The sequence below is a fragment of the Stegostoma tigrinum genome, chromosome 6, assembly GCF_030684315.1.
Source record: "Stegostoma tigrinum isolate sSteTig4 chromosome 6, sSteTig4.hap1, whole genome shotgun sequence".
Classification (NCBI taxonomy): Eukaryota; Metazoa; Chordata; class Chondrichthyes; order Orectolobiformes; family Stegostomatidae; genus Stegostoma; species Stegostoma tigrinum.
In genome coordinates, this window is record NC_081359.1 from 15,247,334 (window position 1) to 15,264,540 (window position 17,207).

The window sequence follows — 17,207 nt, forward strand, 5'->3', positions numbered from 1 at the left end:
TCTTGTAGTTGCTGTCCAGTACTGTGCATCAATGGTGAACATTGAAAATGTGAGATGGAGTGTTGATCAAGCAGGCTTCAATGTACTGGATGGTGTCAGGTATCCTGAGTGTTGTTGGAACTGCACTCATCCAGGCAAGTGAAATTTATTCCAAGCTTCTTTTAATTCAAAAGGTAGACCAATGAATGATTTTTTTTAAAAAAAGTAATCTACCTGAAGTTCATGTCCAGTATGTCATTTGTGGAACCTAAAGTCAAGGTTTTAAGTTATTGGACATCAGTTCTTCCATGCTGGATTAAAATTTTGTGTGTGTGTGTGTGTGCATCCAGATCTAGTCACTGATGTATTCCTACGTATGTTACACTGCACATAATGATCAGGTGTGAGAGTTTTGGAGTGAAATTTATTTGCTTTGTGCTTGGAAATGTGATTCCCTCTGCAAGTGGCTGGGAATTTGGGTTCAAACTTTTATCTGAAAGAAATGATCTCTGATAACATTGCTCCCTCCATTTTCTATTGGTGTTAGTTAACTACTTGAGTCCTGATATCAACACTAATTTCCCCTTTGAATCTTGTTACGCCTTTTTAGGAATGGGGTCATGGTTTTCATCTCTTAATCTAAACACATTAGAGGTGAATGTTACTCAAGAGATGAACTCATGATTGTTTACTGTAGTCTAAAAGGAGAGAATCCCAGGCAGATGAGTGGGAAGGCAGGTAACTGGATGTTTTTTTAAGTGTACCTATCCAGATCCAATAATGAAATTATTGTTCATTTCTGTGAATGTAAACGGTGTGTCCGACATGCAAGCACGGTTACAAAATATCACTGTTCCTCTGCTGCTATTTCAGCAGGAATTTGCATAATTTGTACAGAAGATTTACGCAAGGTTGAGTCCCATGACTGCACAGCAGAAATTTTTATTGGAGTCTCAAAAGGGCAGCTTTTACTGATCAACTCTAAAGGCAATCGTACCTTCGTTGCATTTACAGAAGGGGCAACCAAATCTGCAGCACACATGCATTGTAGATCATCTGAGGTGCAGCAGCTTCCCTTGGCATTTAACAGTGCCGGGGTTGGTATGAGATTCAGTCAGTTTTGATTGATTCACAAATAAAAATCTGTGTGACATCTATGACTGCACATTATCTACCAGTTCCTTGAAGTCTGGGTTTTAGTCCAGATTGCCAGTTGTACAAAGTCTACTTAATGTGTATCTGTCATGTGGATGCAATACTTGAATGTGCTTATCTTGATTTGGGGAAAATACTGTCTCACAGAGGCATGCGGAGTCAACGTAAGCTTTCATTTTAAAAGCACAGATGATAGAAGTAGGTATCATTCATCAGTTTTTTTTTGGATCCCTAAAAATTGCTGTGTCTCGATCTGTCTTTCAGCTGAATATCATTTTACAATGGTGATTATATCCATACAGACGCCTTTTCTATCTTAATCAAATGCCTTTGAATTTGCTTGCCAACCCTCGAATGTATTCTTGAAGAAATGGATTTGACACATGGGATGTAGAAAGGATAGATGGGAGAAAATACAATCTTTCCCCTTTAAAGAAGGGATGATTGAGGGGACATGAATTTCAGACAAGAATCAGGAGGTTTAGAGGAGATGAGATTTTTTTTTCCAGAGTTTGGTGGGAATCTGGAACTCGGTGCCTGTGAGCGTGGTAAAGGCTGGCACGCTTATAACATTTAAGTCTTTATATGGACACGCACAATGCCTTGGTGTACAAGGCGATGGGCCAAGTGACAATGGGCTGAGAGAGTTGGGCTGTTTTTGGCCAGTGCAGACTTGATGGGCTGAAAGAGCATTTTATGTGCTATGGTTCTGTTATGTAAATGAAGATTTTTAGTGGTCTTATGTCTGGCTTAAAAAAAATCTTATATCTGCATTACCTCAATCTTCTAACTTAGAGTTATACAGAACAGCAGGAAACCATTTGGTCCATCGTGCCTGTGCTAAATCTTCTAAGTACTGCCCAGTTAGCACCCTCCCCTTCCCTATTCCTGCTCCACAGTAAGAGTAAGATTTTTTGATTCCTTCCAGAAAGTTAGTCTTGAATCTGCTTCCACTATCCTTGTAGAAAGGACATTTCAGATGGTATTTTCTTAAAAGAAAACACAATCTTCTTGCCTATCCTTCTGATTCTTTTGCCAATCATCTGAAATTTGTGTCCTCTGGTTACCCATCAGTGGTGGAGTGGAGTCAGAGTCTCTGTAGCTACCCAATCGAAAGCTTCTCATGAAAATATTTGTGTACCTCTTCAATTATCACCTTCAGTGGCTCATGGGCATCTGCCTCTCTGACAGGAACTATGGATTTTGGGCCAGCCTTGAATTTATCTTAAAGCTGACTTCCTCCTACAAGGTCAAGTAAGCAACAGTGCCTGGGAGGAGGCTTTGTAGTGGTCATATCCAGTTGTGGTTGGGATTTCCAATGGGAATCACCATTACTTGCATTGTTTTTTTTTCTTTGTACAGTCATAGGATGAGGGCATCACTGGCTAGGCAGCATTTATTGCCCATTCCTAATTGTTAAGAGTCAACCACATTGCTGTGGGTCTGGAGTCAGATGTAGGCCAGACCAGGTGAGGATGGCAGTTTCCTTTCATATTGGACATTAGTGAACCAAATGAGTTTTTTTATTGACAGTCGAAAATGGATTCATAGTCGTCATTAGATTCTTAATTCCAGATATTTATTGAATTCAAATTCCACCATCTGTCATGAGATAGTAGGAACTGCAGATACTGAAGAATCTGAGATAATAAGGTGTAGAGCTGGGTGAACACAGCTGGCCAGGCAGCATCAGAGGAACAGGAAAGCTGATGTTTTGGGCCTAGAAGAAGGGCCCAGAACTGAAACGTCAGCTTGGCCGGCTGTATTAATCCAGTTCTACACCTTGTTATCCATCATCTGTCAGGGCGGGATTCGAACTCCGGTCCCCACAACATTGTGTCTTTGGATTAACAGTTCAGCGATAATACCATTAGGCCATCGCCTCCCCTAGTATCTTGGAGTAGTTAAGATTTAGAGCCAGCAGTAATGGTTCCTAGGTTTAAACGAAAATGTGTAATTTTTCAAAACAGTTATCAATTATCAAATAAATGATTTAATACAGTGCAAAATCTAATCTCCTTAGTGACAATAAACAGATGTTCAATAAGTTATGAAGTACTGAAGAATAATGACGTTTACTTTTTAGTAATTTGTTTTGATATTGCTTCTGCTTTAGCTGAAATGTTACAGCTGTATTGTCATTCAGCAATGTTTAAGAATTGTTTCATCTTTTTTGCGGTCAGCATATTTCAACGACATTGCAGTGGGTGCAGTGTGCTGTAGAGTGGATCATTCGCAAAACCAGAAGCGATTGTATATCATGACCCTGGGATGCCTGGCACCATACCGCAGGCTAGGAATAGGTAAGTTGAACAAGATCACAAAATCATGATTTTTCTGGTGCCTCTGACTCCTGAAATTTCTTATCTAATAAAGCTAGGTCACATTGACTATACTTGTATTCCTTGGATCATTGAAACTTTAGAGCTCATCAAACTACAGGTTTTAAAATGAATCGAGTTTACAGGCTGGATAGAAATTTGATAGATTAAATAGAGGCATTAGATAGGGAGTACTCACATTCCATTTGGTTACTATATTGAATGGTAGTGGTGAAATGCGGTGGGAGAAACAGCTTGTTCTCAAGGTTGGCTTTTTTCTTGATGTGATTTTGTTTATCCAGTGCATTTCTAGAACATTATTACAAGCAATGCAACATCAAATGTTTGTTCCGACCATTAAACTTCACAATTGCTGGTTAGCTTCACTGGTTAGTTTTGTTTGTCAGCGCAAGACTTTTGCCAAGGAATGAGTCAGAAGCACTGTACAAGTTGTAAGTGATGTCTTCATTCCTATGGAAATGAAATTGACACTGTTAGTGTAGTGTAGAAGTTTATTTGGAACTCCAATGAGTCTCATTTTTCCTATCCTATGTGAAATGAGATGAACTGTTTGTGTTTCATGAATTTCCTCTGAAAAAAACTTAACACCAACATCTGATGTACAGTATGAGTTGACTACCCTTGCTGCCTGCTGTCCCTACTGGAATCCCAGAATGCAAAGCTATGCTATTTTTTTTGGGATCACTCTGGATGAGGATGGCTACAAGCCAAATGTAATAAATAAACTTTATTTACAAGCAAATTGCTTTTATCAAAACTGCAGAAGTGTGTGCCGTGAGAGAGTATTGTCTTTGGAAAAAAAGACTACAGTGGATCATAAGATGTGGGAACAGAAGTAGACTATTTGGCCATTAGCCCACTGTCTCATTCAGTGAGAATTTACGGCTAACCCAATAATCCTCAACTCCATTTGCCAGCCTTATCCCCGTAACCCTCAATTCTGAAACTGATTAGAAATCTGTTTTATCTCAGCTTTGAATATACTAACGACCCAGACTTGACAGCCCTCTTTAGTAAAGGATTCCATAGAATTCCTTCTGAGGGTTAGAATTTCCGCTCATCTCTGTTTTAATTGGGTGACTCCATTTTCTGGGTTATGTGCTCACTTCCTAAACTTTTCCCACATGGGGAAACAACATCTCTGCATATGTCCTGCAAACCTCTGAACAATCTTATGTTGTGAAAAGATTTCCTCTAAGCTCCAGTGAATACAAACCCAACATAGACTTAATAATTTCCCAATAACAGGCTAGATTACCTTTTTTATTGTTAGCGAGTTTTGAGATTTGTAGCTCAGGTTGAGGTTCTGGATATAAGTTTGCTCGCTGAGCTGGAAGGTTCGTTTTCAGACGTTTCATCACCGTTCTAGGTCACATCATCAGTGAGCCTCCGACGAAGCGCTGGCATTATGTCCCACTTTCTATTTATCTGTTTAGGTTTCCTTGGGTTGGTGATGTTGCAGGAAATGACATCACCAACCCAAGGAAACCTAAACAGATAAATGGAAAGCGGGACATAATGCCAGCGCTTCGTCGGAGGCTCACTGATGATGTTACCTAGAACGGTGACGAAACGTCTGAAAACGAACCTTCCAGCTCAGCGAGCAAACTTACATCCAGAACCTTTTATTGTCTCGCTCTCGCGCTCTCACACTCTCTCTTGCTCTTTGACTAAGCGTGTTACATTGGCAGTTTTCCAATCCTCTGGACACAGATTGTTGGAAGATTGCTATCAATACATCCACTATTACTGTAGTTACTTGCTTTAAAATCCTTAATTGAACCCACTAGATCCAAGAACTTAGCAGGTTTTAGCCCCATTAGTTTCCATAGTAGTTCTTCTGTAGCGATAATTGTTATGTTTGCTTCTTTTCAGTCTAGAGGGCTGCAGCTCTACTCTTGGGTTTACTTGGGATCTCTGCATGATTTCTTGGGGAAGGCAGGATTTGATTTCAGACAGGGGAAACTAGCTAATGAAAAACAAGACTAGAATATATCAATCTTGATACGCTCCAAAGTGCTTCACAGACGGAAGTACTTTTGAAGAGTAATTGCTGTCTGCTATAGAAATTGTAGCAGCTAATCTATAAACAGTAAAATCTCACAAGCAGCATGACAACAAAAGCCAGAGTATGTTACAGTGATAGTCATTGCAGGATAAATTAGCTCAATGCCATGATATCGAGGATAACCCCTGTGCTGCTTCAGTGCCGTAAAGTCTTTTATGCTCATTTGAGGAGACAGATGAGACTGTTTGTTTAGTTTTGCATCTAAAAGATGACCCCCTTCGACAATGCAGTGTTTCTGCAGTAGTATAGCAGAGTGACTGCCTGAATTTTGTGCACAAGTTTATGAATTCATAGAATATTGTCAGGAGGCCATTTGGCCCATTCAGTCTTTGGCAGTCTTTTTGAAAAGCATTCTAAAAATACACACTCCCTGATTCCTTACCCATACCTCAGTGCTTCTTGATTTTCATGGCTTTATCCAATCCTTTTTGAAAATTACTTTTGAATCTGTTTGTATCAACCTGTCAGCTAGTACATTTCAACATTGTAACTTAATAAAAACTGAAAGACCTGCCGATGCTGGAAATCAGAAACAAAAAAAACAGAAAATGCTGGAAAAACTTAGCAGGCCTTGCAAATAGATGCTGGCAGTGATTCCAGCAATTTGTTATGGCTTCTGATTTCCAGTATCCACAGTGCTTTGGATTTTCAGCTATTCTTTGTGTTACCTCTTGCCATTTATCCAAAAGCCATGCCCTGATTCTTAAGTCATTTGCAGACAGGTTCCCTTTATTGGCCACCTCTGTTGACAACCTTTTGCTTTTTTAAAACATTGCTATCAAATCTTCTCTTGACCTTCTCTGATCTAAAGAGAGCAATCCAAGCTTCTCACAGGCTGGTAATCCCTCATTGCTGGAACCAATCTAGTAAATCTTCTCAAATTCTTTACATTTTTCCTGATGTGCAGTGTACTAAATTGGACGTAATAGTCCAATGTTGCTTAATGCAACTTCCTGCTTTGTTACTCTGCCTTACTTATAAAGCCACAAATCCCATATCCTTTACTAACTTTGTTTTAACATTTTCTGACACATTTAAGGATTTCAATTTATCAATCCTCAACCTTCTGACACAAAGCTGAGAATAAGAACATAAGAACATAAGGATAGGAGCAGGAGTAGGCCATCTGGCCCCTCGATCCTGCCCTGCCATTTAATAAGATCATGGCTGATCTTTTTGAGACTCAGCTCCACTTACCCGCCCACTCACCGTAACCGTTAATTCCTTTACTGTTCAAAAATTTATCTGGCCTTGCCTTAAAAAGATTCAGCAAGGTAGCTTCAACCGCTTCACTGGACAGGGAATTCCACAGATTCACAACCCTTTGGGTGAAGACGTTCCTCCTGACCTCAGTCCTACATCTGCTTCCCTTTATTTTGAAGCAATGCCCTCTATCCCTAGTTTCACCTGCTAGTGGAAACGACCTCCCTGCTTCCACCTTCTCTATTCCCTTCATAATCGTATATGTTTCTATAAGATCTCTCCTCATTCTTCTGAATTCCAATGAGTATAATCCCAGTCTACTCAGTCTCTCCTCATAATCCAACCCTCTCAACTCTGGAATCAACCAAGTGAATCTCCTCTGCACCCCCTCCAGTGCTAGTTTATTTCTTCTCAAGTAAGGAGACCAAAACTGCAGACAGTATTCCAGGTGTGGTCTCACCAGGACCCTACGTAGCTGCAGCATAGCCTCCCTGTTTTTTAACACCATCCCTCTAGCAATGGCAGACAAAAATCGATCTGCCTTTTTAATCACCTGCTGCACCTGCAATCCTACTTTTAGCAATTCATGCACAAGGACACCCAGGTCCCCCTGCATAGCAGCGTGCTGCAATTTTTTACCATTTAAAACATAGTCCATTTTGCTGTTATTCCTACCAAAATGGATGACCACACACTTACCAACATTGTACTCCATCTGCCAGACCTTGGCCCGCTCACTGAGACAATCTATATCCCTCTGCAGACTTGAGTGTCTTCTGCACACTACGCCCTACCACTCACCCTGGTGTCATCTGCAAATTTTGACACACCACATTTAGTCCCTAGCTCCAAATCATCTATGTAAATTATAAACAATTGCGGTCCCAGCACTGATCCCTGAGGCACACCACTAACCACTGACCGCCAAGTAGAAAAACACCCATTTACCCCTACTCTTTGCTTTCTACTGGTCAACCAATCCTCTGTCCATGCCAATACACTGTCTGTAATACCATGCAACTTTATCTTGGGTAGCAGCTTTTGGTGTGGCACCTTGTCAAATGCCTTCTGGAAATCCAGATACACCACATCCACAGGTGTCCCATTGCCTACCATGCAAGTAATGTCCTCAAAGAATTCCACCAAATTAGTTAAACATGACCTACCCTTCATGAACCCATGCTGGGTGTTTTCAGTGGGACAATTTATATTCAGATGTCTTGCTATTTCTTCCTTATTGATAGATTCAAGCATTTTCCCCATGACCGAAGTTAGGCTAACTGGCGTATAATTACCTGCTTTTTATCTACTTCCTTTTTTAAACACTGGTGCCACGTTTGCTGTTTTCCAGTCTGCGGGAACCGTCCCAGAGTCCACTGAATTTTGGTAAATAATTACCAGTGCATTTGCTGTTTTCCCCCATCACCTCTTTTGGTTCCCTGGGATGCATTTCATCAGGGCCAGGAGACTTGTCTACCTTTAACCCCATTAGCTTGCCCAGCACTGCCTCATTAGTGATAATGATAGTTTCTAGGTCTTCACCTGCTATAACCTTTTTGCCATTAGTTTTCGGCATGTTATTTGTGTCTCCATTGCGAAGACCGACACAAAATAACTGTTTAATGTCTTGGCTATTTTCTCATTTCCAGTCATTAAATTGGCCTTCTCCATTCTCTAAAGGACCAATGTTTACCATTGGCAGTCTTTTACGATTTACACATTTATAGAAAATTTTGCTGCCTGTTTTTATATTCTGAGTTAGTTTACTCTCATAATCTATCTTACTTTTCTTTGATAATAAAATGTGAGGCTGGATGAACACAGCAGGCCAAGCAGCATCTCAGGAGCACAAAAGCTGACGTTTCGGGCCTAGACCCTTCATCAGAGAGGCTTTTCTTTAACTGTTTTGGTTGCTTTCTGTTGGCCTTTAAAGATTTCCCACTCTCCTAGTTTCCCACTACTCTCTGCTTTTCTTTGTATGCGTATTTCTTCAGTCTGATACTTTGCTTTATTTCCCTAGACATGCATGGCTGGCTCTCTGTTTTGAAGAATTGATATCTAATTTAAATTTGATTGTTGCGACAATGTATTGAGAATTTGATATTTTAATGACACAAATTCAGAAAATCTATTTGCACTGGTTGGTGAGTCGAGAATATCCGTTAAAGGAAAGAGGTGTTGAGATGAAATTTCAAGTTTTACCCTGCCAGAAATTGGAATGGAGCAGGCCCATGATCACCTTAAAAAGCATGGTGCAATAAATTTCAGGAAAAGAAAAGCTGAAATGTCTGAGGTGAACAGCATTTTCATTGTGGTTGGCAAGGAGATGGGCAGATGAGAAAGTTAGACCATAATGCAGCGAACATTCAGAAATCTAAGAGTGGTTTTTGGACTTAAATACAGTCTGAGGCTTAAATATACAAACATTTGGCTCAACAACTCAGTATCTCTGTTTCTACTTTGTGATCTTCCTTCTGTTTTTCTGCTTATCACACTATCAACATAGCCTTTTAATGCTTTCTCCCTCATGTTGTTTTGCTTTCCGTTAAGTCTATCAATGCTATTCACATCAAGCACTCTGTGGTGGAGAGTTCCATATGTTTGGTATCGTATATTTCAAACTGAAATGTGAAGGTGATCCGTTCCAGTGTTCACTTTAGGAATAAAGTACATGCGTAACAGTTTACAATTAATATTCATTCATGCCTAATGGGTGAGAAATGTACCCCACAGTTAAATCTGTTTATCAGCTGATTGCAGGTAAAGTGCCACATGTTCTTTGCTTGAATGGAACAATGATTGAGACATTTGAAATTGGACACAAAACATTTCAGAAAGTTTCTGCATGGTGCTACAAGTAGAGTAGATGCACAGTTTGTCAGGATTATTATTCTTAACATGTGGACTCTATCTTGTAAATAATCATTAAAACAATATTTTGCTCAGCCTTTTATGTTCTGTGACATGCTGAAATGAGTTTGAGTTGTTTGAATAATTCCATGTCTGAACAGAATTTGCAGTATCCAAGTCAAAATCTCTGTAAGAGTTCATATGTCAGGGTGACTTTTTTTTTGGAACAATTTGATATTCTGCTTAAAGGCTTCTAAACTGGAGGAGTCATGAAGATCGACACCATAGAAAAATGCCCTTTGCCCCACCACATCTGTTCTTGTCCAAGACAACAACCTGACTATTCCTAATCCAGTTTTCCAGCACTTGGCCTTCAGTCTTGTATGCTTTGGCATCACGTGTACACATCTAAATATTTCTCAAATGTTTTGAGGGTTTCTGTGCCAATTACCCATACAGTGAATGCGTTCCAGATTCTCACCACCCTCTGGGTAACACAATTTTTCCTCATATCTCCGCTAAATTGCTTGCTGTTACCTTAAATCTATGTCTATTGATTCCTTCATTAAGGGGAAAGTTTCTTCCTGTCTTCCCTATTTGTGCCCCTTATAATTTTACACATCTCAATCATATCCTCTTTCAATCTCCTCTGCTCCAAGGAAAGGAACCTTGGTCTGCGTCCAGTTTTCTTCATAAATGAAATTCTCCAGCCCAGGTAACATCATGGTAGGTCTCCTCGGTTCCCTCTCCAGTGCTGTCACATCCCTCCAATGCTGTGGATGCCAGAACTGCACGTAATAGTCTAGCTGTGACCTAACCCATATTTTGTATTGTTCCAGCATAACCTCCCTGCTCCTTAATTCTATGCCTAATAAAGGCAGGTATACTATGTGTCGTCTTAACTACTTTATCTATCTGGTGTATGCACATAACAAATCTACCTGATTGTTGGTGCTTGCCAGGGTTTTGTCATTTATGATGTTTGACTTGTTTGTCCTGTCCAAGTGCATCACCTCACATTTCTCCAGATTGAATTCCATTTGTCACTGACCAGCCCATCTCTCACCTCTTGTAGTCTAAAGCTATCCTCACTATTTACCAGTTTTTGTACTGATTGCAAACTTAGCAATCAAACCTCCTACATTCAAACCTAAATTACTCATATAAACTGCAAACACTAAGGGTCCCAACACTGACCCCTGTTTGGACCCCACTGGATACAGACTTCGAGCCTGCCAAACCACTCTACCTTCTCTCTCTCTAGGCTAAATGATTGTATCACAGACCTTCTCCCTGATTTCTGTACCCATTTTGTCCCTCTCACTAGTGAAGATTCGCCCAAAGTATTCCTACATTGTCTGGTTCCAAGCACACATTATCACGCGTTCCTAATGGGCTGTATTCTTTCCTTCATTATGCTTTTACACGTTATGTACTTACAAACCAATTTTAGAATTTTCCTATATTTCATTTGCCGGTATTCTTTCATTTTCCTCTTTAGCTGTCCTGATTTCCCCTTTATCTTCCTTCTCTTTTTTAAATGTATTCATTTGTGGGATGTGAGTATCGCTGGCTGGCCAGTATTTATTGCCTGTCCCTGGTTGCCCTTGAGAAAGTGTTGGTGAGCCAAGTCAGGATGGTGAGTGGCTTGGAGTGGAACTTGAAGGAGGTGGTGCTCCCATGTATTGCTGCCCTTGCCCTCCTAGATGGAAGTAATTGTGGGTTTGCACAGTCTGTACTTCTGCAAAGTTATGAGCCCTGGATATCTGCCATGAATCTCTTTTTCTTTGTTCTCTTAATGCAATGCTGTAAATCCCTTAATATCTAGGGTTTGTAGGATGTGGTAGTCCGACCCTTTTTATTGGAACATGCTAGTCCTGTTCTCTACATATTTCCTCCTTCAGTGCATCGCAGTGTTCTGTGACAGATTTATCTGAAAGTGACAGATCCGCTCAACCCAATCCACTTTGGCTGAATCATCTGATCTTAAAATCATCTTTTCCCCAATGACAACTTTGATTTCAGGCCTATCCTTGTCTTTTTCCAAAACAGCCTTGAAATTAAAGGAGTTAAGATTGCTGAATGCAAAGTGTTCTCCCACTAACATCAACTACATGTTGGCAGTGGAGCCAGTTGAATGGACTGCAACACCAGCTGATTAATTCATCAGGTTTTGATACTTAACTGCATTTTGACTTGTTTCTATTTTGAATTTTGGAATTGCCTGTTTGAAGTGCTGATCACTTCACATCATTCAGATGTATAGTCTTAAACAGTGATGCTTATTAAATGTGTGACGTTGTAGCAATCTCAGAATACGCTGGAACCCAGTGTTTCGGAGTCCAGGGTTAACCTGTTACAAATGTATAGAAGCCAGAATGTTTAAAGCCAGTTCTGTTATCAGATTCTGACACTCTCAAAATGGCTGTGAGTTATAGGTTAACAGCAGGAGTATTTTGTTCCAGTGGGCATCCACTTTTGAATGTGACGCTGTCGTAGCACAAAATATCAACAGTGCTGTTTTGTTGCAAAATATAGTGGGCCATGACAATCAGCACCATGTTCAGGACGCTGGAACCTAATATGAAAAGCATTCCAGCGAGAGAGACACTGTGGAAAATGGAAGAGCTTTTCTTGGATTGCATCTTAATATGGAAACTTGCGGTCAAGGTGCACTCTAGGAATTACATGGGTTACGATGGGGTTATAGCCTACGTGTGATGCATAGAAGCCTTGTTCAGGCAACATAATGTGCTCTGACTCCGAGCATTGAAAGATTTATTCTTTTTGTTTTAATAGGAACTAAAATGCTGAATCATGTGTTAAATATCTGTGAAAAGGATGGGACTTTTGACAATATTTATCTGTGAGTATGCACTATTTTTATCAAACCAGTTCCTTCCCAGCAGATAGTTGGATTTAGAGACGGTTGTTACATTAGTTTGTATGGGGGTGTTACTTGTTTAGCAAATGCATTTCTGTACGCTCAAACATATTTGTACTATTCAACAGCGCAGCCTGCTTAATATGAGAAATGAACATTGATGGATACAAGGAGTATCTCAATGGTTATTTATCAGTGGGAGCTAGCTAATTCCTTACTAGCTAAATGGCTAATCATTAGTTTGAAATCCTTTTAGATTTCCAGACTTCAGGTTGTATCCACATCTCATGGTGAATCCTCTGAACCTCTACCCTACAGTGGAGGCAGAGATATTGGAAGGGTGAAGGCAACAGGTAAAGTATTTTGTAATTTCTGTGGATATGGCACTACTATGAAGTAGTGTGGACAATGGGGAAAACATGTGTAAACAACTAAACACTTTGTACTGACCATCCACTGCAGCTCCCAATCTACCTAGAAATCTTGGATACCTCTTGTCTTTGGGATCATAGAAATGCAACTGAATAGGGGCAGCAATCATCCTTCCTTCATTATGGTCAAGTTCCTTAGAATAGAAATCAAAATAATTATACATTCTTTCTGTTTCCTCCTGTGACTTGAGTGAAGGTGCTCTGATCCATAAGTGTGTCTTCCTTGAATGTAAGAAGTTTAGAATGGGTTTTATGCACTGACCTGCATTTAAAATGTAGAATTTTATTAAATGTATTGGCTTTAGGAAGATGTTCTTGTGAAGACATGGCTTGTGGGGCAGACAGCTGGTGAATTGTCATTATCCTTTTGAGAACCAAAAGGACTGCAGATGCTGTAAATCAAGAACATAAACAAAGTTGCTGGAAAAGCTCAGCAGGTCTGGCAGCATCTGTGAAGGAGAAAACGGAGTTAACGTCTCTGGTCTGGTGACCCTTCCTCAGAACTAGTTCCCTCAGACCTGCTGAGCCTTTCCAGCACTTTGTTTTTGTTATTCTTTTGAGCTCTGATTCAAGTGCCCCTTATTCCTTCTGAACTGTCTTAAGTGTGCAATGTGCATAATTTGCACCCAGGTTTACAAGCAACATAATAGAAAACTTTCTAAGTAGCCACAAATTAACAACTGGTCAGGAAGTGCTAGATGTATTCTGGACAGTTATTGGAACTGCTGGTGGCATTAATATGGCCACAGATTGTTCTTGCTGTAAATTTGCTCCTTTTAAACTTCCATTGCTACTACAGGCAGCAACTGTCAGTAGTTTTGCTATTGATTGGTGAGGATATGGAACAGTCGTGGCTTTAAGCTTCTCGGAGTGAACTTGCATTGATGTTCGTTATCTTGTCTCCCAGCCCAAATTAGAGATGTCCATCCACCGTGTGTTGGAATCGCAGTGTGTTCACACTTCATGAGTATAACATAGCTTTTTAAAAAAAAACAAAATATCTCAGTGTGAACGGTCAACTCAGAGTGCAAATTGAATCCAAAGCATGCGATTCCCTTCCCTGAGGCGTCCTTCCTTCATTTTCCTTCGGGATATGGTTAACCCCAGCTCCAGATTTGAACTATATTTACAAATGTAAAAACAGCCATTGCTGCAGCTGTGCTATAAATGCGACTTGATGTGATGCTGAATTTCTAATACTGTTGTGTACATTAATACTATATGTTTACCTTTTCAGGCACGTTCAAATCAGCAATGAATCAGCTATCGAATTCTACAGAAAATTTGGCTTTGGAATAATAGAAACTAAAAAGAACTACTACAAGAGGATAGAACCAGCTGATGCACATGTATTGCAGAAAACCCTCAAATACATTTCTCCATGCCAGAGTGTGGAAAATCAGAAGTGAAATAGTGGCTGAGCTTGCACGTTTGTTGCCAAAAAAAAGTCTGTACAGACGGTTGGGGGGCGAGCGTCGAGAGGAACCTGTTCTCTGCAACGCGTTGTGGCAATATTCTTACCACGTTAACCTGAAACCACTCAAATTTATTCTCGCATAAAGCATTCTGTATCTTCACCAGTTAGAATTAATGTATCTGAGACAAGCAACCCACCTGCCAGAACTGTAATCAAAGCATGGGGTTTGGGCATGTTTTTATTACTTTACCAGGTTCTATATGGGATTTTTTTTTTTGTTTTCCAATTCAAACGTGCAAAGAAATGATCTGATTTTGTATTTAAAAAAATTCAGACCTATTCATGCATAGTTCATTTTTTCCATAAAAGTTGAATTAGTACTTTCAAGAACTAATTGTCCTATGAACTTATTTGTGCCTATTGGAGTTATATCTCCCACTTTTCATTTCATGGAATAAATATTTCAATTTTAAAAGTGATGCTGGATAGTCTGCTGTGCTCACTGGTTCATTTTGTCAGCAGGAACCTTGTCCTGTCCTCTGTCCTGCTGGCAAAGTCCCATGTGCCCACACATTTGTCTTGTCTTGATTCCACTTTATTTTTTCTACTCTGACTAGAACAACCATCTCTGTTTCATAACAAGCCTGTAATATTCAAGAGATGGATGAGACTTCGATGGAACACCAAGGTCAAGTGAAGTGGTGGATAGAGTGTTGGATAAGTTATTAAAAAATTTGCTTTTTAGAAATCTTCCACAGGATGTGGGTGTCACTGGTGAAGTTGTTACCTACCTCTAAATACATTTTGAGAAGATGTTGAGCTGCTGCATTGAACCTCTGCAGTCCATGCACACTGGGGCAGCATGGTGGCTCAGTGGTTAGCACTGTTACATCACAGCACCAGTGATTCTGGTTCAATTCCACGCTCGGGTGACTGTGTGGAGTTTGCACATTCTCCCCCGTGTTTGTTTCGTCCGGCTGCTCCAGCTTCCTCCCGCAGTCCAAAAGATGTGCAGGTTAGGTGAATTGGCCATGCTAAATTGCTGATAGTCTCCACAGATGTGCAGGCTGGGTGGATTAGCCATGGGAAATGCTGGGTTACTAGGATAGGGTAGGGGCTGGGTCTGGGTAGGTTGTTCTGAGGGTTGATGTTGACTTGATCGGCCAAATGGATTGCTTCCACACTGTAGGGCTTCTTTGATCCTATTCTATGAAGGTTCCAATATTTTGATCCAGTGACACTGAAGGAAGGCTAAAATAGAGACTTAAGACGGTGCGTGGCATGTATGAATTTTTAGTTGGTAGATGTAGTCGCTAATCAAGAGGACTGCCTTGACCTGGATATTGGACCTGCATCACGTGGGCTAGTGAAGAATATTCCATCACACTTTTGACTTCTGCCTTGTAGATGGTAGACTGGCTTAGAGAGGTTAAGAGATTTGTACCCCAGAATATTTCTTGAAAAATGGTTATTCTTTCACGGGATGCAATCATCACCAGTAAGGCAATCGTTTGTTCTCCATTTTTAATTGCCCTAATTTTGTGTGACTGAATGGAGCATTTTGGAGGGTAGTTTACCACACTGCTGTGGGTCTAGGGTCACATGTAGGCCAGACCAGGTAAGGACAGTGGATTCCTTGCCTAAAGGATGCTTGGTGAACTTGATGGGTTTTATGACAATTGATAATTCCATCACTGGAGTACTTTCCAGATTTATTACTTAAATTCCATCAGTTGCTGCAGATAGGATCTATATTAGTCCAGTGATAATACCATTACTTCACCATCTCCTCAGGATTCCCAGCCCGTGACTGGCCTTTGTAGCTACAGTATTCATATAGTTGATTCAGTTCCCTTTCTGATCAATGATAACTCCCCAGGACATTGATAGTGGGGGATTCAGTCATTGTAATGGGATCAAACAAGGAAATTCCAGACCAATTAAACAACTAATTTAGTTCTGTCTTTACAGAAGAAGATACAAATAACTTTTTCGAAGTGCTAGGGAAGCAAAGATCTGTTGGAAGTAGGAATGAAAGGAGTTTACAAAAAAAATTGCCAGAGAAATTAGTGGACTGAAAGCTGATACTACATGAGGATGTCAGTAAAATATTGGTATGGATTGTAATTTGGTTAGCAGTCAAGAAACACAGCCAGAATAAATCGTTCATTTTTGGAGTGGAAAGTTTTGCAGGAATCAGTGCTTCATGCCCAGCTATTTTAAATATATCTCAATGATTTTGTTTGAAATATTACACGCCGTTCCAAGTTTGCAGCAGTTCTAGATGGTGAGTTGCAAGGAAGATGTAAAGAGACTTCAGGACAATTCAGACAGGTTTGGTGGGTGGATAGATGTATGGTAGATACAGTATAACGTGGATGAGCATGAAGTTGTATATTTGGATCGGCAAGTAGATGTAGGGGTGAAGGTCCAGAGAAAAAGCTAACTGTCTCCAGGATACATGGTAGACCTATTTCAGACTGTGATGAAGAGACATTTTGTCACTCAGACTGGTGGACCTGTGGAATTCCCTACCACCGAATACTGTGCAAGCCAATTAAAATCTTTTAAGAAAAGTTTTGATTTATACATGTTAAAGATGTTGGAGCAGGGGTATGGCATTGAAATGGAGGATCAGCCATAATCCATGAAGAGTGGGCCCACTGTTTTCTCCTGCACCTGTTGTTTACATTTCTTTGAATGTCATGGGAGTGATCATTAAACGCTGCCTTGTTGGAGACAATCATTGCTTCACATTTATATAGTGTGAATGTTATTTGTTACTTAACAGACCAGGTCTTGTTTTATAGGGACACAAGTGGCTTCAGTACTGGAGGGGTTGTGAATGTACTGGACACTAGGCAATTGTTTGTGAGCA

At 40.2% G+C, this 17,207-nt stretch overlaps 1 protein-coding gene across 2 annotated transcripts in view; it reads left to right on the forward strand.

The window, feature by feature from the left end:
- The window catches only part of naa50 (N-alpha-acetyltransferase 50, NatE catalytic subunit), a 36,363-nt gene extending 19,291 nt beyond the window's left edge, over positions 1-17,072 (forward strand). For both annotated transcript variants that reach the window (XM_059646452.1, XM_059646451.1), the window contains exons 3-5: positions 3,318-3,437; positions 12,397-12,463; positions 14,150-17,072. In XM_059646452.1, coding sequence (XP_059502435.1) covers positions 3,318-3,437; positions 12,397-12,463; positions 14,150-14,321 — 359 coding nt within the window. In that variant the 3' untranslated portion in view covers positions 14,322-17,072. The remainder of the gene's footprint in view (positions 1-3,317; positions 3,438-12,396; positions 12,464-14,149) is intronic.
- Positions 17,073-17,207: the final 135 nt, after the last annotated feature.